This window comes from Pinus tabuliformis, chromosome Q (genome assembly GCF_031772625.1).
Source record: "Pinus tabuliformis cultivar Carrire ecotype Pingquan chromosome Q, CPIR1, whole genome shotgun sequence".
Lineage (NCBI taxonomy): Eukaryota > Viridiplantae > Streptophyta > Pinopsida > Pinales > Pinaceae > Pinus > Pinus tabuliformis.
The window spans coordinates 210,104,718-210,129,231 of NC_142296.1; the positions used below are offsets into that span (position 1 = coordinate 210,104,718).

Here is a 24,514-nt window from a genome sequence, read left to right on the forward strand (position 1 = left end):
CAAAAGGCTTTGTCCTCAAAGCTTATTGCTGACAAGGCGTCTCATTTGTTTCTGTCTTTTTAATCTTTTTGTATATTTCGGAGTTCAAGTTGTCATCTTTGTTATTACATGATGATAAGATCCTTAGAGTGATAAACAAAATTGTCGCATTAAGAAGATATCTGACCATCCTAAATCAATATTGTTGCATTGAGAAGGTATCTGACCATCCTAAATCAATCTTTTGTGGAATCTTTCAATCACTGTAAATTTGTAATAAATTGTTATCATCCGACTGAATTGTGCAAACTTCAATTTTCTTCGGAACAAAACTTTGTTGTTTATGTTGAGTGATACAGATCCGTATATTGACTATCATGTCTTCTCTTGTGATTCAAATGTCGATAAGGAATTCTTGTGATCTGATTTCCCTTTAACGTTGTTGTGTCGATTTCTTGATTTACTTGAAGTATTTGATTTCCTTTATGTACAGAAGTCACTTGGTTACTTGTTGGATCTTCACTTGAAATCTCTGAGGTTTGAATTGTAACTTCTGAGTATATGTTGACCTCAATTGGTTTATCCTCTTCTTGAGTTATAATATTGATTGGATCAATATTCGTTCCATTTTCTTCAAATTGTATTGTTACGACTACAGAATTCAATACTTCTTCTTGAGTATGTTGTTCTAACCTGTCTTTAGCGACTTCGTGTCCCTCTTAAGCTTGTTAATTTGTGTTAGTAATTGTTCACTAAAGTCTATAAGCCGAGAAATTTCTTCAGAGATGATTTGGTTAACTTCTCTTTGCATATTTTGTAGTACCTTTTTTGAATTTTCCTTCTTGAAAGATTTCTTTTGAAATATCTTGTATGTCTTCTGGTGTTACTGAATTTGGCTTCAATGTGACATCTTGTAGTGTTATTTTTTTCTTTTTGTATGAAAATGTTAAAAACATCTTTTTAAGTTCGTATACTCAGAGGAATGCTCTGATATCAATGTAATGAACAAAGTTCGTATGCTCGGAGGAATACACAGAAGATCTGGTATATAAAAATATCCACTATAGGACAGTAATATATTTATATAATAATTATATAGTAGATATGAGATGATATTGTTACAAATGAGGGGGGCCACTTATATACCTAGGCAGCTACCCTCTCATGAGTGGCCATGTCTTTAGAGACATGCCTCTTCACTACTAATTACTAATTAATTAATCATTAATCATTATTATTATTATTATTATTATTATTTGTATTATTTTTATATATATTTAATTCATAACACATGCTTTCTTGTAATATAAGAGGGATGACTATCCCTAGTCACAAGCAGCTCATGACAGAAGTTTTAAAAGAAGACAGACCTGATGTGATGTTCCTTCAAGAGGATAATCCACTGGTTTTGAATTAAGATATAACACAAACAAAGGTGAGGAGGTGGAGTTCTGCTATCTCTCACTCTCTTCAAAGATTTGTACTTTGTACTGGATCACATAACAGATCCTAAGAAGAGGTGTGTATGTATAGCATTGCTGCTGAGGAACAGAATAGTCAGATTTGTTTGGTTTGTACTCCTAATTCTAGCTCCTATAGGAATATTCTTTGGCATTGGCTTGCCTCTTTGCTGTTGGCACTGACAGGGACTGGGGAGGGAATTTCAATATGGTTGAATAGGTTACGAACAGAGAAGGTGTTTCTTACCTTGTTATTAATGGAACAGGAAAGCAGCTTTGGTGCAGGTGTCAAGCATCTATTCAGATTTGTAATGCTAAAAAGAAAAAGAAAGAATTGGATTGTGGAGGATGGTTTAAACTTTAAATTACCTAACGCAAGATGCATGGGGTCAAAGACGGTGTTCAAAACTTCAAAGCATTTTGTAAAGATTTTATGGTTCAGATTAGGGGCTCGAATTTTCCAGGAAATCACATACAGTTTATGTGATTTTGAGTGGAGTTGATTCAGATCACAACACCATTACCACTTCTATTTCAATTGGACGTCCCACACAAACTCACCTGCTCTATGTTCAGACTGAATGTTTCTCACATGGACTGAGAGGAATTTAGGTCCCTTGTTCACAAAGTCTGAAATCTCTCTCCAACATGACCACAAGGACAGGGGTTGCATCCTTTGGTGGGAATCTGGAATTTGCAGAACAGTTATCAATGGCTGGGGAAGAATGGTAGCTCAAAAACGAAGAGCAGAGCTTAGATCAGCCATGGAAAGTTGCAATAAATCAGAATCCTTTTGGAGAAGGATCTTTATAATACAACTCTATAAGAGGAAGCAATGAGGTTGGAGAAATTCATTAGAAGATACGAGGCATGTTGCTAGCAGATAAAGGAGCCTGAATTCATGCTCATTTTAAATGGATACAATCAGGAGATAAAGCTTTCATGTTCTTCTTTGATTTACTGAGAATCTTTCATAAAGGGTTCTTGTTCTGAGGAAACCAAATGAGAAACAAAGTTCGTTTTTCAAGTTAAAAATAAATACTCCAAAATACTTGGAATATGTAGATCTCCATTTAGGATACAAGAATATATATTAAAATGTATGAATAAGAATGTTGTTACAAATAAGAGTGAGGGGACTGCTTATATACTAGGCAGGTGCCTCTTCATGGAAAGTCATGTCCCATTTAGACATGCCTCTTCAACACTAATTACTAATTCACTAATCATTATTACGATTATCATCATTGTTTATATTTGATATATTGTATTCATAACATTGTATCCCTCTTCAAAAAGCTTTGTCCTCAAAGCTTGCTGATGAAAAGGCTTGATTTCTTTTTTTGTTTCGAATGTCTTCTCGTCTCAGAACTGTCAATTTCGTTCATACAAGTTGATATGATCCTTGCAGTGATATATAAAATTGCAATGTTCCACCAAGGTTCCGGGACGAGGGGGCGAGGATACGCGGGAGCGGCCTATGCAAAAGCTTCCCACCATTTTTTAGGGAACGTGGGGGGATGTCAGGGTCTTAAAAACTTATAAATATAAAATATAATTTATAAATTGAGTCCACTATGACAATTGGGTTTGAATTGAAAAGCTGCAAAGCATGATCATTGATATGAATATCATTATCTAATATCATATAAATTTAAAATTCTAATTTATAATCATACATCATACATTATGATCAATGTTTAAACCATATTGATGTTCCACTTCCAGTTCCTACTATGAACATTGAATACTGAACATTGAATATTGACATAAAATTATAAAAGTCAAGTCTGATACATCAAGAGTCAAAAGTTTATAGAATTATAAAACACTAAAGTCAAGTCTAATACATCAAGAGTCAAAATTTTATAGAGTCAGAATAACATAAGAACATCAACATATCAAAAGATAAACGAGCATAATTTTGCTGAAGCCTCAAGGTAATGCCCCGCTGAATCAGGATCAACCATATCACCATCTGAATCTGAATCACTAGCATTCTCAAACATGCTAAGTGGCACACCAACCAACCCCATATGTCTCTCATCAGGTCTCTCCTCCATATCTACCTCTGCATCATCCTCTGGATCAATATCCCATCGTGTTGTTGGTCCCTTCAAATACTCAGGTGTCTTCCTATGCTCAAGACGTAGGGCACTGTGCACAGCAACTAACTTCTTCGCTCTTTTATAGGTAAGCTTGTTCCTCTTGATAGAGTGGATGAAGCTATATGTGGACCAATTCCTCTCTGCTGCAGAGGAACTAGCAATCTGAGACAACAAACGCATAGCTAGATCTTTGAGCTCTGGAGCACCATTCCCATGCATCCTCCACCAACCAATCGGGCCATCTTGGGCTAGAACTATGCGATCTGCCCGAGCACCATGTGTGTTGAAGGGGCCACTAAGAGATGCAAATTGAACAAATTGTCTTCGAAATCTTTCCCCCTCCTCCTCGTTGTACATCTTTGCAATTGCATCTAGGAAGCCATTCTTTACCTCAGGATCATCAATAGGAGGCACCCTCCCAAGTCTCTCAACATACCATTTTGGGTTTAATGCATAAGCTGCCATGTGCAAACGTGTGTTCATGTGATCCCACCTACGCTAAATGATGGGTCGAATCTGGGAAGTATAGAACTCTAATGAGGGCTCCCTCTACTGAATGGCTACCTTCACACGACCCAACATGCTATCAAAGGTCTCATAGATTTCTCCAAGACTAGGAGCGTCTGAATCAGTGTAACGAATGACCTCCACAATAAGGCCCAAGAATGACACCAAATAAGAACAATCTGCCCACCAATCATTGTCCAACACCTGAAGCCTGACCTTCTTCCCCATGTTTGTCTTTGATTATGACCACCTTCCCCACTCTGAACTCACAACCAAGGATTGTAGAGGTGCTTGTACCTCTAGCATCCTCTCCAATAAGAGAAAATAGCTAGCATATCTAGTATCAGTGGGCTTGAGGAATTCCTTCCTCGTGTGAGCCCTATACATAGCCAAGGATGTGTGGTGGTTGCAAATAAACATCTGCACTATAAAAATTTCTGCTTTCCCACCCCGGTTTTCAGTTTCACCTTATTTCTCCCATGTAGTTAAATGCCCTTTCCCATATCCATACATTCAACAACTGGACCAAAAAAAAAAAAAAAAAAATTTTTTTTTTTTTGCTGAAAACACAAAATCTGGAAATTTTACAGAATGCTGAAAAATGCAGAAATAAAAATCAGCAAGTACAAACAGCCATTTAAAACATTTAAACACAGTGATTTTTGGTCAATGTGACCCTGGAAAAACCCCCTACAACTCTTGGGGAAAACCAGTTCGAGAGCTCTTTCTTATTTCTGGAAAAAATGCCTTTTACAATGAGAAAAATCTTCAGCAAAAATTTCAGCAAGCAAACTTTACAACTTATCTCATTTTCGTGCCTCACAGTCAAGCTGGAAAACTACTGTATGGATGTGCAGACTGTACGGACAGCCGTACGGACTGCACGGACAGACCTCGATTTTGTGCAGAAAATTGCCTCCTTGAAAATCGTGCCCAAAAAATCTGCCTTTTATTGTTTGCTCATTCAGCTGTACGGATTTGCTGAAATGCTGCCTTGGAATGTGTGCCAAGTTGCTGCCTCCTTCTCCTTCCTGTCCAGAAATCTCCCTTGCTCTCTTGCTCTCTCTCTCTCTCAATCTGCTCATGAAAGAATGAATGATCTTTTTCTCCTTTTCCTCCCTTAATCCAACCCTAAGTGACTTTTGGGTGATCCCTAAATCCAATGGCTGAAATAGATTGAGATCTAGGGCTGAGATTAAATGCTCATTTAAATCTCACTTTCTATTTTTTAATTCACCCCACTTTAATAAAGACCCACTTAGTCATTTATTTCCGAAGTCACTTTTCCTTTATAATTTTTCATTGACTTTATAAAAGTCACTTTAAAATTAGACTTTAGTAACTTTATCACTTAAAGTCACTTTTAAATTAGATTTGACTTTATAAAAATTATAAAATCACTTTAGGAGAAAAAATTAAATTCTTTTGGACACTTTTCCCTAGGCCAAAGATCAAAGCCTTAGGGAACCACCTGTCCTCCGGTACCAAATTTCAACACTCCCTCTTACCGAAGAAAGTGTTCCTCACCAACCCATCTTGTCTCTGAAGTAGTCATGCTTGCCCCGTGGTAAGGCTTTGGTAAGAATATCTGCAACCTGCTCATCAGTGGGAATATACTCAAGCTTCACAGTGCCCTTCTGAACACAGTCTCTGACGAAATGATATTTGATCCCGATATGCTTTGACCTGTCATGAAATACTGGATTCTCCATGAGTTTAATGCAACTCTGATTATCACAGTAAATCACTGAAGGTCTCAACGGCTGACCAAATAAGCCAAACAACATCTTGCAAAGCCAGATGGCCTCACAACTAGCTAGACTGGCTGCCATATACTCTGCTTCCGCTGAACTCAATGCTACTGACTGCTGCTTCCGGCTGAACCATGACACTACTGCCGAACCCAACCCAAAACAGCACCCTGAAGTGCTCTTCATATCAGAAGCACAACCTGCCCAATCAGAATCAGTGTAACCTGCCAATCTCACTCCATCCCCCTGCCTGTAGTCCAAAGCATAATCCACTGTCCCCTGCAAGTACCGCAAAATGTGTTTTGCAGCCACCCAGTGAACCTTCCTAGGCTCACACATAAACTGACTCATCGTGTTGACTGCAAAACAAATATCTGGTCTAATGTTGACCAAATACATCAAGGAACCAATCAGCGGCCTGTACAATGTGGGATCCACCAACTCAGAATCCGAAGCATGAAGCTTCTTCCAGTTGGTGATCATCGGTGTCGACATGGGTCTACAATCCTCCATGTGGCATCTGCCAAGGACGTCCACAATATACTTCCCCTGCCCGAGGAAGAAATGCCCCTCCTCCTGCCACACTTCCAAACCCAAAAAGTAATGCATCAAGCTGATGTCCTTCATCTCAAACTCTGCTGCAAGATCTCTCTTGCAGTGTTCTATGCGTCTCTCTGCACCTGTAATGACCAATTCATCCACATACAGCACCAGAATGAGAGGCTCCTCACCTATCACAATAAAGTAAAGGTTCGGATCTGCCTCACTCTTTGTGAAACCCAACCCCTGCAAGTATGTATCTATCCCGGAGTACCAAGCTCTGGGAGCTTGCTTCAGGCCATAAAGAGCCTTCTTCAGTCTACACACATGGGACTCCTTCCCATGCACCTCAAAGCCCTGTGGCTGCTCAATGTACACCTCCTCCTGTATGAAGCCATTGAGAAATGCAGTCTTCAGATCCATCTAGTGGATCTTCCAACCCATCTCTGCTGCTATCGATATAATAGAGCGGATCGAAGTATATCGAGCCACGGGATCGAAGGTCTCCTCATAATCAACTCCCTCTACCTGGGAGAATACTCTAGCCACAAACCTCGCTTTGAATTTCTCAATGCTGCCATCTGCAGCATCATTTACCTTGTAAAGCCATCTGGAAGTAACCACGGATTTGCCCTCAGGCCTCGGCACCACCTCCCAAACATCATTCTTCATGATAGAAGAATACTCCTCCTACATGGCCTCTCTCCAGACCTGCTGACTAACTGCCTCCTCATAGCTAGAAGGCTCAAAGTCAAGGATGTTGGTAACCATTGCCATATAGCTACAAAACCTCTCAGGTGGTCTACTCTCTTTGACCGGCCTCTTCGGCTCAGCAACAGATGTGGCATCTCTCAAGGTGTCCTGAAGCCACATGGGCTTCCTCTTCCCTGAGTGCACTTCTCCCATAGGAGAATGAAACTCCTCCTCCCCATCATCATCAGGAGCCTGAACTCCTGACTGTCTGTCTGTTGTCCTCCTGCCTGCACCTGAACCTATAGAAGCTGAGGTACCGTGTGAACCGTCCAGCAATGTACTCCCTAGTGAACTGCTCTGTGAACTGCTCTGCACGCTGCCCGGAGCACCACCCCTCTGGCTCGGTGACCCACTGCTCACTAACGGACCTGACATCCTCATAGATGTACCTCCAGATCCCCCTGATCCCTGCCCACTGGATCCCTGCGATTGACTCAACCGCTGCTGAGGGTCTGGCTGATCCAAATACTCTAACTCTCTTGATCTCCTAAAGGCCCTGTCCTCCTCGAACTTCACATCCCGCCTAACAACAACTCTCCTCTGTGCAGGAATGTAAATCCGAAAGGCCTTTGAGGTCTCACTGTAGCCCACAAAGATACCCTTCTCGGCGGTGGGCTCTAGTTTGGTCCTCTTCTCCTTGGGTATGTAGGAGTATGTGATGCACCCAAAAATACGAAGATGACCAATATCAGGCTTCTTCCCAGAAAAAGCCTCCTCCGGAGTCATGTGCCCCAAGGCACAATGCGGACTCCTGTTCTGCAAATAAACAGCAGTGTTGCAGGCCTCTGCCCACAAGAACAATGGCAACCCCTGATCATGTAACATGGCTTTGGCAGCCCCTACGATGGATCTGTTCTTCCTCTCCGCAACCCCGTTCTGCTGAGGGTTGTAAGGAACAGTGAACTCCCTCCTAATGCCTGCCTTCGCACAATTGTCCGACCTCAGGGACATGATCTTCCAACCTGTCTTTGTCTCCACAAGAGCTCTAAACTCCTGAAACCGCTTGAAGACTTCACTCTTGGTCTTCAAGAAATAAATCCAGGTCCTCCTGGAGTGATCATTAATGAATAAAACATAGTATTCATATCCACTAAAGGAAACATGAGACATCCGACCGCTCACATCGGAATGAATCAAATCAAGTATCCCAGTCGCTCTGCTGTTACTGTTGGGAAAAGGGGATTTGGCAAACTTGCCCATCGCACATCCTCTGCAAGTATCAAAGTGATCAGCACTGAAATTTGGCACACCTGTAGTGATCTCCCGCAATGTCCTCAAGGCTCCATGATACATATGTCCCATCTTGCGGTGCCAAATCTCACAAGCTCAGAACTGCTAGCTCTGCTGTCGGTACTACTGCTCAATGCCACAAGGGACTAGAATGCAAACTTGTACACCTTTGCATGGCGTACACCTATAACTCTAGCTGAATCAGCTGGAGTGCCCCTGGGATACATCAACACCTGTCCTCCCCTGAACAGTACCTCATATCCTCTGTCCTCCAAAGCTGAGACGGATATGAGGTTCTTCCTCATCCCTGGCACATAAAGAACATCTGACACCTTCAAGGGAGGTTTGGACTCCTTTTGAAATGTCAGTGTCCCAATCCCAACTACTCTGACAACTCTGTCATCACCGAGTACTACCTCAATATCAGTGCCACTCTCTGAAAGCTCTGAGAAGTACTCACGGACTCCTGTCATGTGACGTGAAGCCCCACTGTCCACATACCAGATACCCAAAGATGCTCCTCTAATCGAGGGAAAAGCATGCTCCCTCTGAACCTGTATGGCAGGTGATCATGCACTAGAGGACTCATACGCAGTGAACCCAAACTCTTGGTCAAAACGAACTGCAAAGTCCTCAACCTCTGCTGAAGCTGCCACGTTTTGGTTCTTCCCCTTCTTCTTCTTCTCCGGACACACAACTGCATAGTGTCCCATCTTTTGACAATTCCAACACTTCACCTTGGAATAGTCCTTCTGTGTGTTATCCTGTTTACCTTTACCTTTGCCTTTGCCCCCACCATTGCTTGTGGAACCCTGCTTCTTCCCTTTGCCTTTCTTTCCTCTTGCTGACAGTGCTACATCCTCATCCTGCTCAACTGACTTGGCTGCCCCAAGCTGACCTTTCCTGATCTCTGTCTAAATGCAATCATCCCAAAACCTCTCCCATGTGGGAAGGGTCTCACGTGCACAAACCCCATCAGCAAAGTTCATCCATGAACGGGGGAGGCCATTCACTACAATCCGCACCAACTCAATTGGTTGAATGGCCTCTCCAATTGCTGCCAACTCATCTCTCACATTAGTAATTTTTGTGAGATATCCAGATGCACTATCATTACCCATCTTAATGTTCTTCAGCTTCTCCTTCAGAACGATTTCCTGGTTCTCATTGGTACTTTGGTAGAGATTGGACAATGTTGTCCACATCTCATGGGCATTGCTCTTTCCTCTCACATGAGGAATGCAATGGTCTTTGATTCCATCTAGAATTAGTCTCTTACCCTTGTTGTTCTTTTTATTATAAGCAGCGAACTGAGTAGCATCAGTAGGCACAACAACAGGGTTTTGTGTGGTATGCACCATGATATCCCAGACTTCTACCTCCTCAAAGATACTCTGCATTCTCTCCTTCCAAACACTGTAATTTGTATGCCCATCCAACCTATCCTCCACCCTCAATCTCAATGACATCCTGTTGTCCTAAAACTGAAAAATAGCACTGCTGTAGTAAAGATAAAAACTGTTGTTTGTGAAAAATCAGCTTGCTGGAATTTTCTGAGTGAAAAATCAGCAGGCTGTAATTTTCTTCCTTGCTGTCCCAAACTGCACTTCAGCACTCAAGCTCTGATACCATGTAAAAATTTCTGTTTTCCCACCCCGGTTTTCAGTTTCACCTTATTTCTCCCATGTAGTTAAATGCCCTTTCCCATATCCATACATTCAACAACTGAATTATAAAAACAAATATATATATATATATATAAATAAATAAAAAATAAAAAATTGTTGAAAACACAAATTCTAGAAATTTTACAGAATGTTGCAAAATGCAGAAATAAAAATCAGCAGGTACAAACAGCCATTTAAAACATTTAAACACAGTGATTTTTTGTCAATGTGACCCTGGAAAAACCCCCTACAACTCTTGGGGAAAACCAGTTCTAGAGCTCTTTCTTATTTCTGGAAAAAATGCCTTTTACAATGAGAAAAATCTTCAGCAAAAATTTCAGCAAGCAAAATTTACAACTTATCCCATTTTCGTGCCTCACAGTCAAGCTGGAAAACCGCTGTACGGACTGTATGGACTGTACGGATGGTCGTACGAACTGTACGGACAGACCTCGATTTTTGTGCAGAAAATCGCCTCCTTGAAAATAGTGCCCAAAAAATCTGTGTTTTATTGTTTGCTCATTCAGCTGTACGGATTTGCTGAAATGCTGCCTTGGAATGTGTGCCAAGCTGTTACCTCCTTCTCCTTCCTGTCCAGAAATCTCCCTTGCTCTCTTGCTCTCTCTCTCTCAATCTGCTCATGAAAGAATGAATGATCTTTTTCTCCTTTTCCTCCCTTAATCCAACTCTAAGTGACTTTTGGGCGATCCCTAAATCCAATGGCTGAAATAGATTGAGATCTAGGGCTGAGATTAAATGCTCATTTAAATCTCACTTTCTATTTTTTAATTCACACCACTTTAATAAAGACCCACTTAGTCATTTATTTCCAAAGTCACTTTTCCTTTCTAATTTTTCATTGACTTTATAAAAGTCACTTTAAAATTAGACTTTAGTAACTTTATCACTTAAAGTCACTTTTAAATTAGATTTGACTTTATAAAAATTATAAAGTCACTTTAGGAGAAAAAATTAAATTCTTTTGGACACTTTTCCCTAGGCCAAAGATCAAAGCCTTAGGGAACCACCTGTCCTCCGGTACCAAATTTCAACATGCACATCTCTTGTCGCTATCACCAAGTCGGATACCCATTGAATCTTGCCAATGTCCTTCAGTGCATTATTGAATGCATGCATACAACAAGGAGTCCAAAAAATATGTTGATAACTGTTTTGAATCAATAACCCAATTGATCTACAAACTATTGTTGCATCTGTCACAACCTGCACCACACTATCAGGCCCAACATCCTCTATAGCTTCTCGAAGAAGCTCAAATTGGAAATATGCATCCTTGCACTTTCCAGAACAATCAACAACTTTAAGAAAGAATGGACCTTCTGAAGATGTCACTATGATGTTGATTAGTGGGCGTTTTCGAATGTCAGTCCATCCATCCATAACAATAGAGCAACCAAACCTCAACCATGTTTGTATCATTCTCTCTTTCTGCACATTAATTTTGGACACTTGTCTATCTAAAATTGTTGTTTGTAGTTTATGTTCTCCGGGTGGTACATATGACGGCCCTATTCTTGCAATTGCTTGGACCATTTCCTTGTAATAAGGAGAACGAACAACATGGAAGGGAATTCCATTGGCAAAAAGAAATTTGCCAATTGCATCATCTGTGTCATCTCGATCTAGAATGTTGTACACCCCAGACATTGTACCACCCATTGCACAAGAACAAGATGCACCAGTAGAAACCTTTGTCTTTTTTGATGAAGCATTGAATGGAGGAATATTTGGGGTGGATCAACATGTCTGCTAGAAAACAATCATTTTTCCAGTGGCTTCCCTTTCTAGCCTCCAAAGTTGCTCTCTTTGAGCTGAATTCAGGTTCTTTGAGGGACACATATTGACTCCTTTACCTGTAATAGCCAAAATGTGTTGCTTCACCCTGGTATAGCTGCCAACAAAGTGATGCCCACAAATATTGCATACCCAATCACATGAGCCACCACCAACTTTTGGATTCTTTTTCGGCAGTCTAGTTGCATAGATTAGAAGTGGTTTTAGAGGATTAAATGTCCCCTTTGCAAATTTTTCCAGCTCTCTTGGTGGGCCTCCATAATCTACACCATGCCTATTCTGGCATCTTGCCCCCATGTGAGAGCTTTCAACTTCTTCTTGTGCATCTTGTGGCTCACTACCACTGTAGTTGTCACTGTTCTCACTGTTTCCAAAAGAACTCTGACTCTAACTCATAGTTGTAACTTTATAAGTTGAATGACAAATCCAAATGTAGGTTGCAGCCTGTAATGAAAATAAATAAATAAATTAAAAACATTACACAGGCTGACTAATACACAAGCTACAACACACACGTTGAACACTAATTTTTTTTTTAAATTTGAAAGAAAAAAAATTAAAATTAATCACAGTCAAAACTAAAAAATTTAAAAAAAAATAAAATTTACAGAAAAATGAAAAAAACAGTCAAGTTTCAATATATATTTTTTAAAACACAGTGAAGTTTAAAAAAATGAAAAAAATAAATAAAAAAACGCATCCTAAAATTAATAACCGTCAAAACTACTTTCTAAAAAATTTACAAAAAAATGAAAAAAACAATAAAGTTTCAATTTTTTTTTAGAAACATTGAAGTTTTTTAAAAAAATTTAAAAACGCAGCTACAGGGCTGAGAATTACAAAAAAAATAGAAAAAATTTACAAACAACAGTGGACTGTGGCGTGGGTACTTACCGTGGTTTGTTACAGGCGACTCAGGACTGTTGATGGGGGATGGAGAAGCAGCAGTGAGCATTCAGCGTGCTTCAACGTTCACTGTTCCGCTGACAGGCGGTGTTTGAACTTTGAAGTTTCACTGTTCAGGTGACAGCATCCACGTCCACGTCCAGGCTCCAACGTTCAGTGTTTAGGCAGGTGAAAACGTTCAGCGTTCAAGTGTTTCAAGTTTGAAGTGCAGCTGCAGTGTTCCAAGCTCCAGCAGACCCGCAACGGTGGCTTCACTCCTTCAGCACTTGTGTTCCAAGCTCCAGCAGAATGGCAATGGGGGAGGAGTGCTGCTCGGCGGCGGGTTTGACGTCTTGCGAATGGAGTGAGGGCAGCAAATTAAATTTATAAAACGATTAAATGAAACCCTAAAGTTATCAAATGAATGTTAAATTTTAATTTATGATTATTAACAAAAAATCATTTAAAAAATCGGACCCCACGACCCCTCTCGACCCCCCCTCGACCCCCCACGGCCCCTTTTTCGGAAACGACCCCTCAACAAAAGGAAACGACCCCCTTGGCACGTCCCCCTACATACCCTATTTTTTAGGAGCGTGAGGAAACGACTCCTTCTCGTCCCCAAGTCCCCCAAGGGCGGGGGAGTTAGGAAACTAGACCACTGGGGGGGAAAGTCCCCGTGGAACACTGTAAAATTGTTGCACAAAGAAAGGATTCGACCATCCTAAATTAATCTTTTGTGGAATATTTCAATTACTAGAAACTTGTGATGAATCGTTATCACTGCACTGAATTGTGCGCACTTCAATATCCTTTTGAACATAAGTTTGTTGTTTTTGTTTTGAGAGATACAAATATGCAAACTGATTGGAATGTCTGCTCTTGTGATTCAGATGTAGATAAGGAGTTTGTCTTTCCCTTATCATGTGTGTGGCAAGATTTAGACTTACTTCAGGTTCTGATGTCGTCGAGTTGGTTACAAAATCTTCACCTGGGTTTTTCATTGTTTGAACTGCAACTTCTGAGTACATCCTTACTTCAGTTGGGTTTGGATTTGTCTGAATTGTGAGATTAATGGGATCTGTGTTTGTTTCCTTTTCTTCGACTTGGATTGTTATGTCTAAAGACTTTGATACTTCTTTTGTGAGTAATTCTTCTAACTTGTTTTTTAATGATTGCTTATCATCCTCAAGTTTCTTAATTTGAGTGAGTAGACTTTGATTATGGTTTCTCAAATGTAAGAGTTCTTTAACTTCTGATTCATCAACCTTATTTTCAATGTCTTGACTTTTAAGTTTCTCATCTTTTAGATCTCTGATTTGTTTCAATAACCTTTGGTTCAAGTCATTTAAGCGCAAATTTTCTTCTTCCTTCTCGGATAGAATCTCGTTGAATTTATTCTCAACACATCCCATTTCTTCTTCTAATTTTTTCTTTCGTTCCTTGAACTTCTTGACCTTCACAAGTAATTTTTGGCTATGGTCCCTTAGACGCAAAATTTCCTCATTTTTTTTTGTTAATTTTTGTTCCAGTTTTGCAAGTTTTTCCTCTCGTTCTGTCATTTGCATCAGTACATCATCTTGACATTCTTCCGCATTAAATAATTTTCCACATGTTGGACAACATAATTCGCAATTTTTATGAATCCAAGGATATTCAATGTATGTTATACAAAACGGGCATTTAATCCAAAATAATGATTGTTGTGTGGAACTCATCTTCACTGTTTCCTTTTCTTCTTATATGAGCTTTGACAATATATGAATATATTTGTTTTTTACTACCTCTATAATTCTCAAATATCCACTTCTTAATTTATTTATTTTTATATTAATTTCCCTCCTTTTTTTAATTTATATTAAAGCTTTGAGAGTTATTCCTTCAAACCCCTTTTTAATTATAACTCCTTTAAAATTTTGAATTGGAATTTACGTACCCTTTTTTCTCCAAGTAATCCCCTTTTACCATTATAAAAATATGTGGCTCTATTCCTTTTTAATTTTTAAAAGAACTTAATACTTCTGAATTTTTCAACCACCTTTTTTTTTTAACTTTATAGATCCTCTCCTTGATTCAACTTGGCTTGCTATAAACCCTCAATAACGGTTGAATACCTCTTTACTTTACTTCAATGTTGTGTGTACTTGCAAATATATATAATCCCTTATTTTTAGAAAAAACCTTTTTAATTAATCTTTTTCTAAAATCTCTTCCCTTTTTTTTATTAAAAATGAATAAATAACCTTACTCCTTTATAACCTCATAAAACTTTGAGATTAATTATTATAATTTATTTATTTATCCTTTATATGGTTTGACTAAGTATATGGTAACTATTTTTGTGAACCAAAGAATATAATTGTAGTGTATTTTTAAAGAAATGGCGACTTGACCTCAATAGTCATGACCATATGGCATGAACGATTTGGACGACAGTAGTGCCCCTTCGGTTTGGTCCACAATTTTTGGCAAGGTTAAGCCAATATGGTAGTGCCCCAAATGACACAATATATTGAAGAACCTCCAGATATTGGATAACGAAGCGCTTCGATTATGACGACAACAAAATTGACGAAAATTCGATGGCCAAAAGCTAAAATCAGAGAACGAGACTCTTGTGCAGCGGTTGAGAAACCAGAGGATTGAACTGCTCTGATACCAAATGGAATGAACAAAGTTGGTTCTTCAAGTTAAATACTCCAGAAGACTTGGAATATGTAGCTCTCCATATAGCATACAAGAATATATATTAAAATGTATGAATAAGAATGATGTTACAAGTGAGAGTGAGGGGACTGCTTATATACTAGGCAGGTGCCTCTTCATGGAAAGTCATGCCCCATTTATAATTTTATTGTACAAACTCTCTTTAAAATAACATTGGTTTTAATTATTATTAATATATATTTTATTTTTTCCTATCTTTATTAGATGTAATTTATGTCAATATATATATATATATATATATAAGTTCAATAGTGGTGAGGTTACATCATGGGCGGGGAATTGAACAAGTTACATAGTGTTGCATGAAATCACCTAATAACTGAGTAATAGCAACCTTTTTTCCAGTTTGGGAGTTCTGCATGTTTCTTTGCTGAGAAATAATTTGTTTGGCAAATTATTGATGGATTAATATTTTTATTTTTTGGTAGTGTTTCAAAGTTCAATCTTTTACATATTTCTTTGCAAGATAGAATCTGCTTTGGCAAGTTTTGGATGAAAATAAATTAATTATTTCATTTTCATTTTTAATATATTACATTATTGTCGCTCTCAGCTTGACGTTTCTTGTAAATTTGGGCAAAGCTTCCAGTTGTGTCGGATACTTGTTCACCTGTACCGAAAGTACCCGCGTACCATAAACTCGTACAATGTTGGTCAAACTTGAAACAACACAAGTGTTGAGCAAAAAGGTAAGAAAATTGAGTCCTAGCAAGACAATGTTGTCTGGAAGACTTATAGTGGAGGTAGGCAATCAGAACATGAGTTTTGGATAAATGATCAGGGATGCCATGGATGTTGTACAATGGCATCAAATAGTCTCAGAGAAAGTCAGGTTAAGATTGATTCTTTGTCTCATGGGTTGAAAGCCTCAGTGGATTAGGCAGAAGCATGATTGTATCCTAAGGAGATGTCTAGTAGCAGGACAAGAGACAATGCAACAATACAACAAAAGAAGTGGGTTGCATGTTTTCTATGTGGCCAAACACATTATGTAAAATCTTGCCCATGGAAATTCGTTCTCTTGGATGAAAACCAATAACAACTAGATTTAGGTGTAAGGTCGAAGGTTCAAGATGCTTTGGAAGCCAAATCTAGGTGACACTAAGAAGAGGCAAAAGACCTAAACTGTCTAAAGAAGTTAAAAAGAGAGTTAGGCGATTAGATGGTGCCAAGAACAAGAATGGTGGTGGACTTATTGTTTGTCTGTTGTGTGTGAGAAACCATTATGCTAGGATATGTCCATTGAAGGAAGGAAAGAATGCAGTAGAGCAAGACAACGAACAATCAGTGGAGACCCTGCAGTTTTTTTGCACCTTGATCATATTCAAGCAGAATTGAATAGTCAAACTAGTGGAATCTAGACAGATTATGGATCCAATTATTGGAGGCTGTTGGAGGTGCTCATGGCAGCCAACTACCATCTTCCTTTCATTGAAAAAGCCACAAGCGGCCTGCTGCTTAGGAGCAGGCAATGGAGCCAAAGGCCCCTGTAAAGGTTATAGTTTCATGAATAGTTGAACAAAGGAGAAAGCTCGATTTATCACGAAAATGAAACTTGTGATGACAACAATCCATGCTAGTCATCCTCTTCTACACATTGAGGCCATTTCTACAATCTGTTGTCCAAGAAGTAAGATAGCGGACATGAAGTTGCCAGTGCATTGTTCCTCTAAACTTGTTATGTTGCAGGAGGCAACTTGACATCTTTGAGGAATGGATGGAGAGGAGACCTTTCCTTTTTGCAGCAACGATGATAATGCAAAAGCTATGGATGCCCTTGAATGAAGTTGAAGCATATCGTAGACATTGGGAAAGCTTCAGGTGGTTGCAAAATCATGTTACAAGGTTGGACAAGCATCCCATGGGCAGTTTAACAAAATGTCAAAGGGATTGGCAAGAAATTTGGCTAAGTATGGCACCAAGATGAGAGTTGTCATTTGGGGCTTCTAATATAAGCAACACAATGACTTGGGGAATGGAAAATCCTTGGTTCATGGGCATGTAGGTAACACCATAATCCGTGAACAATAAAATGTGGCTTGGCAAGTGCAATGGAAGGAAAGGCAAGGAGTGTCTTGGACGTCGTTCAAACAAGACAATTGACCATCGAACATATGAGACAATCAAGATGGCCTGGGCACACAAGCCAAATGTGTAGACCCAATGGTTGTTGAACTTTGCACACAAATGGGTGGGTTGCACATTAGGTCCATTGAGCACTTTGGACATGGGGTGGATTGCACATTAGGCACCAATAGAGATAAGGCACCTACTTTCGATACTACGAAGGTATCTTATTGTTCCTATCTTTGCTTTTCATTGGCTAAGTATTGAATAATTGGTTAAGCGTTAAAGTATTGTTGGGATGTTTTAAAGGCCATAGTTGGATGTGTTCCTTCTATTGAATGAACTTGGTTGACTGGATCTAGTTGGATTTGGTGAATTGTAGATTATGGTGAAGTTATGGGCAAAACCTTAAGAAACGAAGGCATAATCTAGTTGTAATACACATAGGTTGGCCAACCCCTCGCAACCAAGTCAAGGCAGTGTCACATGACCTCATGTGCTAAAATATACTTAGGAGAAACTCGAGTTTACAAATAAAAATTCAAGCAGACTATAGCCTCGTGACATGTCAACCCAAGTTTGTCAAGACACGGTGAAGAGTTCCCAAGCAATTATAAAAACAACTTGGTCCACTCCACTCAACTATTTCCTTCTAAAATGAGGTAAAGAGTATGCTCTTATACCACCTATGAATGACCATTGAAGTGATCATGCCAACAAATGATCACCAAAGCGATCATGCCAGCAAAATGACCACCAAACTGATCATGCAATAGAGGCACCCAAAGTCATTCAAGGCTAGGGCCTTAAAACAAGGTAGCATGCCCCCCCTCAACAACTCTATTACAAATGTACACTAGTTACAAGGCAATTTTCCTTCCACTACCTACTCAACAAACTTGCACAATCCAACCCTTGAAGCATCTACAAACATGCTCGTTGCAAGTCCCAACTCTCCTCAATCCAATGTCCAAGACACTTAATAGACCACTTGCCAAACTCTTCCTAAAACATCCTACCAAAGTCCATAAATACATAGTGAAGAGCGCCAAAAAATTCTAAAAACAACTTGGTTCACTCCACTCAATTGTTTCCTTATAAAATGTGGTGAAGAAAATCCAAGTTAGCTCTAATATCACTCCCCCTTCAGAAAGTGGTGAAAAATGTACTTTGGTGCCACCTTTCAATAACTACCAAAGTGATCATATCGACCAACGACCATAAAAGTGATCATGCGGTAAAGGTGCCCAAAGTCATTCAACGTTAGGGCTTTACAACAAGGGAGTGTGACCTCCTACCAACAACTCTATTACATATGTACAATAATTCTTAAGCAAACTACCTTCTGCCTATTGCCCAATAGACTTAAACAATCCAACCCTTGAAGCATCCATAGACCTACCTCTTCCAAGTTCCAATTCTCCCCCAATCCAATCTTCAATATGCTTAGCTACCACTTGCCAAACTTGTCCTAAAACCTTTTGTTCTACCCAAGTCTCTTAAGACCCGGTGAAGTGTGCCTAGACAACTCTAAAAACAACTTAGTCAACTCCACTCAATTGTTTCTCTCTGAATAAAAGATAGTATAAAAGATAACTTGGATGCTTTCCACCACATTTTTAGACGAGTGGAATGGACTTTCTAACAACCGAAGTGAGTGTGTCAACCACTAACCATCGAAGTGACCATGCAACAAAGGTGCCCAAATTCATTCAAGGATAGAGCCATAACTCATAACTCAAACTTATAGAAGAAGGTCTAGGCCTGTCGATTTTCAAGCATCCTCTAAACTGATAATTACTTCTTATGATTTCTCTTAGGTTAATCTTTTCTTACATTCATATTCATCATAAAGCAATTACACAGAGGATGTCAACAGTAAAACAAAATTCCAGTAGGATCATAAAGAGACAACCAAACAAGAACACAAAATTTTTACCCTGGGAAAACCCACTTAGGGGAAAAACCTAGCAATATTTTCCTTAGAGAAATTATTCAAGTCAACAAAGATACATCTAAATCAAACATAAAGTCAAACTGACAGTCTTGAGGTCACATTGCTTCTCAACAAATTCGGCCTAGTCTGCTCTAGAAGGACTTAACTTCGGCCTCCTCTCAAGAATAAAACTTGACTCTACTCCTCAGATAAACCTAGAAACTTTGCCATAGCGTTGTCCTTCATCTACCTCAGATACATCTTCTTTGCTTGCCTCAGATTTGACTTCTTTTCTGCCTCATATCCAACTTCTTTGCCTCAGATTCATCTTCTTCGCTTGCCTCAAAAAGACCAAGTTACTTGCTCTTTGAGAAGGACGAAATGTGTATATATATAGTGCCTTAAGAGGTTGATTGGGTGTGACCAAAGAGGCAGGCTAACCTGACTTCTTGGAGGGCCGACTTTAAGTTTTGGGGCTAAGAAATTCAAAATGTCTCTTTTTAAAAACCGACATGAAGAACATGTCACATATTTTCTCTTTCGACAATAGCATGAAGAACATTTTTTATGTTTATCATTATAAATGCATCAAAGGGCCGAAATATTAATAAAACTAGGGAGCATTTTTTTGTTCGGGAACGAATTCCGGGACTACGCTCCCGAGGTCACACCGGATTCGCTCTCGAGCGAAGCATGCTTCAGGAGTGAATTCGCGGGGAGGGCTCCCCTGCAACCTTGATTGGAATAAAATCGATAAGGGCCCAAAAAATCAAAAAATCATTAAAAAATGGGGAAAATATCACTAAATTTCGACAAACACTGACAAAATTAAAAAATACAAAAATATTCAATTTTTTTCAATTTTTTAAACGTCTAAAGCAACAACAACATCAAATAAATGCATTGCCACATAAATATGAAAATGAAACTAATATATAAGATGTATAAGATGTCTAATGCTACATCACGCATCAACACTGAATCATGTCCTGAACCTTGAGTCCTAGCTCTGCCCCAAAACATCGACATTTTTTTAACATCTAAAGCAACAACAACATCAAATAAATGAATTGTCACATGAATATGAAAACAAAACTAATATATAAGATGTATAGGATGTCTAGTGCTACATGACACATTAACATTGAATCATGTCCTTAATCCAGAGTCCTGACTCAACCTCAAAGTATCACCAAAAAATATAGTAAATGTATCTCATCATCATGAGTCATCTATAATGAAAATAGATAAGCTAGTGATCTATAATGAAAATACATAAACTAGTGATTTCCTCTACCCCTTTTATGGGCAAAGTCAATGGATTTTCTTCTAGAGGAATAAGGACCTGAGGCTGGCATTGGACTATGGCATCCTCTAGAAGAACAAGAAAATTGTTTTCCTCTTTTCTTTATGTTTGCAAAATGAGTAAAAAAAAACACACTTAAAGCATCTTTGTCCGCATAGTTTGCGATTTTTTGGATTGTGTCACAATTTTATCGCTTGGTAAATATCACTAATTTTTACCCTCAATAAAATCATCCAAGTTCAAAAATCACCACTGCATGATTTTCGTAACCATGCAAAAGACATAATGCACAAAACATATTCAAAGCGTAGTCATGATGGACATTGGCACAATTCAACTCAGTCACATTTTCATTACATGTGACTTTAAATAGGTGACAATACAATGGTAGGCCCTTAAACCACTAACCTAGTAAACAAATGTATGTAGAGAGTATCACTAGATGAATGGGAAATTAGGTGGCTATTAGTCACCTGAACATCATTAACAAATGTGAATATTTGAATAAAAAGTATTTGAAAACCATTCAAGCCTTTTAAAATATTCTTCATTTTTTAGGTAAACGGAAAAGATCAATCACAGGTCCATTTAAAGATGGGCATAGTTAGGAAGTGCTTTTTCTAGTGGGAGTTTGTAAGGGATACCCTGACTTCGAGAAAATATAGTTCAAACATCTTTATCCTCCTTCCTCATATTATAAAGCATGTACCTTTAAAGTATATGACCATTCGTGAGAGCATGCAGTGAGTGGTGTTCTTTAAGGCAAAATTATATGACCATTCGTGAGAGCATAGAGTGAGTGTGAAAGCATAGAGTAAGTGTTCTTTAAGGCGAGAATGAAACTAGTGAGTGATATTCATGGTCAGAATGAAGTTAGAACTAGTCAATCACCCTTGACAGCCATGATGCAAGCCAAGATGATCAAGAAACTAGAAGACATATATAAATAGGAATTCATACTTGGTGTAAAATTTGAATGGGCCAAGATGATCAAGAAACTAGGAGACATATAAATAGGAATTCATACTTGGTGTAAAATTTGAATGGAACACTTACCACCATCAATCTGGTTTCAAAAAAATATACTCCTTCATATGATAAATCAAAGTACCTTTGAAGTATATGATCATTAAATGAGAGCCCAAAGTGAGTGGCATACTTTAAGGTGAGAATGAAGTTAGTGATCAATATTCGTGGTGAGGATAAAGTTAGCACTAGTCAATCGCTCTTAAGAGCCATAATGCAAGCCAAGATATCAAGAAACAAGGAGACTTACTTATAACTTGGGAATGATGCTCAGCGTAAAATTTAAATGGAAAACTTACCACCATCAATCTGGTTTCAAAAGATGCGAGGAGATTTTACAATACAAAGCAGTTTAGTTTTTCAAAAACATTTAACAATATAGAAAAAGCTTTTAAGATAAAGAAAATAAACACTCTTAAAGCACTTACTCGAATAAGAACTTCACATAGTTAATAACGTAACTGGTCAGAGGATGGACAGTTCCATCCAGTATAGAAGTCTTAGTAGCATCTTTCTCAACAGCTTCTTCAAAATCACCAAAAGTATCTTGAGCAGTCTGTGCCAGTCTCTTTGTGAGATTTAAAGCTGCCTCACGCATTTCAGCAGAAGCTTTGCCTCCAAATATTACTTCTATCTGCCATGTGCAGTAAAGTAAAGTAAATGACACATATAAGATCCCCTCAGACTGCAATTTCACAAATTAGAATATGAACCTACTTTGGTACCAAAGTAAGAAAAGATAGAATTTAATATGGCATCTTTACCATTTCCGATACACTCAATATAAATCTCTGACATATACAAAGGTGTCATAGAAGAATTAATAACACATTTACATTTTATAATATACATCAAAGCCTAAGTAATATATCAAACTGATTAACACATAATGCACTGAGTTGCATAGTAGATACATTATTGGACGTAAAAATATCACGCAAATATAAAATAACTTCCTATCCACCATGCAGCAAAAAAGCATCTAAAGCACTCAAAGGTTGCTACTGCTGTCCCATCTTACAAAATAACCTCCTATCCACCATGCAACAAAAATGTCTAGTATAAAAATAATTTCAGGTTCAGGAAAGTATCTAAACCACTCAAAGGTTGCTACTGCTGGCCCATCTTACAAAATAACTTCCTATCCACCATTCAACAAAAATGTCTAGTATAAAAATAATTTCAGGTTCAGGAAAGTATCTAAAGCACTCAGAGGTTGCTACTGCTGGCCCATCTTACAAAATAACTTCCTATCCACCATGCAACAAAAATGTCTAGTATAAAAATAATTTCAGGTTCAGGAAGTATCTAAAGCACTCAAGGGTTGCTACTGCTGGGCCATGTTTTCAGTCGAAGTAAAACCAAGAGCAATGAGTATAAAAATAATTTCAGGTTCAGGAAGTATCCAAAGCACTCAAAGGTTGCTACTGCTGGGCTATGTTTCCAGTCGAAGTAAAACCAAGAGCAATGAAAATAAAAATTAGGACAAGTTAAAGATCAAAAGGTAAAGGAAAAATACTCATACCATAACAAAAATTAAGAGAAAGATTACCTAGTTTATTCTCTCCACATGTAAACTGGAAACAAAGGTTTCCCACTATTTACAAGATAGACGATCCGATGGCCTGACGATAGTAATCTTCTGGCATGTACAAGTATTCATACTGCCCTGGGAGCATTGACTGCAGCCTAACTGGCATGACAGGCCAATGGCTGTTACTCATAGGGTAAGGCACAATGACTTCCGCCAACCTAATTCTCATCCTGCAGAACAGTGTTTCTTGACCAGCAACAGGCTATAGCACCCAGTGGAAGTTCAACCTGATAGTTTACCACCAGGTAGTGATGACCCTATTCCAGAACGCAAAATGAAATTTCTGATTCTGAAATTTCAAGAATCCATTCTTAATACGAATTGAGAAATTTCATTTTATTTAATTGAGGTTTCCTGTATATATTTCCCGTGAAAATTCCATCCTTATGGTCGTATCTGAATTATAAATTACAGAAGCATATATTTCACTTCTGTCCAACCAAATCCACAAGGCAGCCCAAGAAAACCAACACCAAACAAATATACTTCAAGGCCACTATGTTCTCAACCCTAAGAGACCAATCCCCGACATACAATAGATCTGAAAATAGTTTATCAACAGCAGATTTGTTACAGCCACAAATCTGCTCTCTTAATTTCTGCTTACTTCGCAAATCATTCAACATAATTTGCTCACTGTTAGATTAAATCTGTACACATAGCCAGCACTAGGAACTACTCCATCACCATTCACAAGTACGTACCAACAGATTATTACAAGATAGTCCTTCAAGCTTATTACAAGCTAGAACTCTCCAATGCATCTAAACCCTAGCTAAAGCATCCACTATCAATAGCCAATCCTAACCAACAACCATGGCCAAGCAAGGGATCACACCAAGCTACACCTAGCCACTCTAAAGACTTGACATCTAGCTAGCATAAATACCAAGAAGCCCACCCTTAATCATTCTCCAAGCTTACCTCACACAAGTCCTCAAAGAAAAGCACTCCAAGTCTCCTCTAAGGTTACTTGGCCACAAACCCTGGGTCCTTATCTCACAAACACAAAAAACCCGAGCACTTCAAGTCCTCCTTAGGCTTTTCCACTCATAAACTGTATCGACTTCCTCCCTTGCACAAAGACAAGTACAAGGTCCCAAAACAAGTTCATTCTTGAAATATAACTAAAGGCTTTCTCCTCCCTTTATATAGAATAGGGG

General features: G+C 38.7%; 1 protein-coding gene across 1 annotated transcript in view; it reads right to left on the bottom strand.

Annotated features, from left to right (window-relative positions):
- The window catches only part of LOC149218955 (exocyst complex component EXO70A1-like), a 175,069-nt gene that overhangs the window by 35,275 nt on the left and 115,280 nt on the right, over positions 1-24,514 (bottom strand). Inside the window, exon 7 of the mRNA XM_089384183.1 lies at positions 22,186-22,391. Coding sequence (XP_089240309.1) covers positions 22,186-22,391 — 206 coding nt within the window. The remainder of the gene's footprint in view (positions 1-22,185; positions 22,392-24,514) is intronic.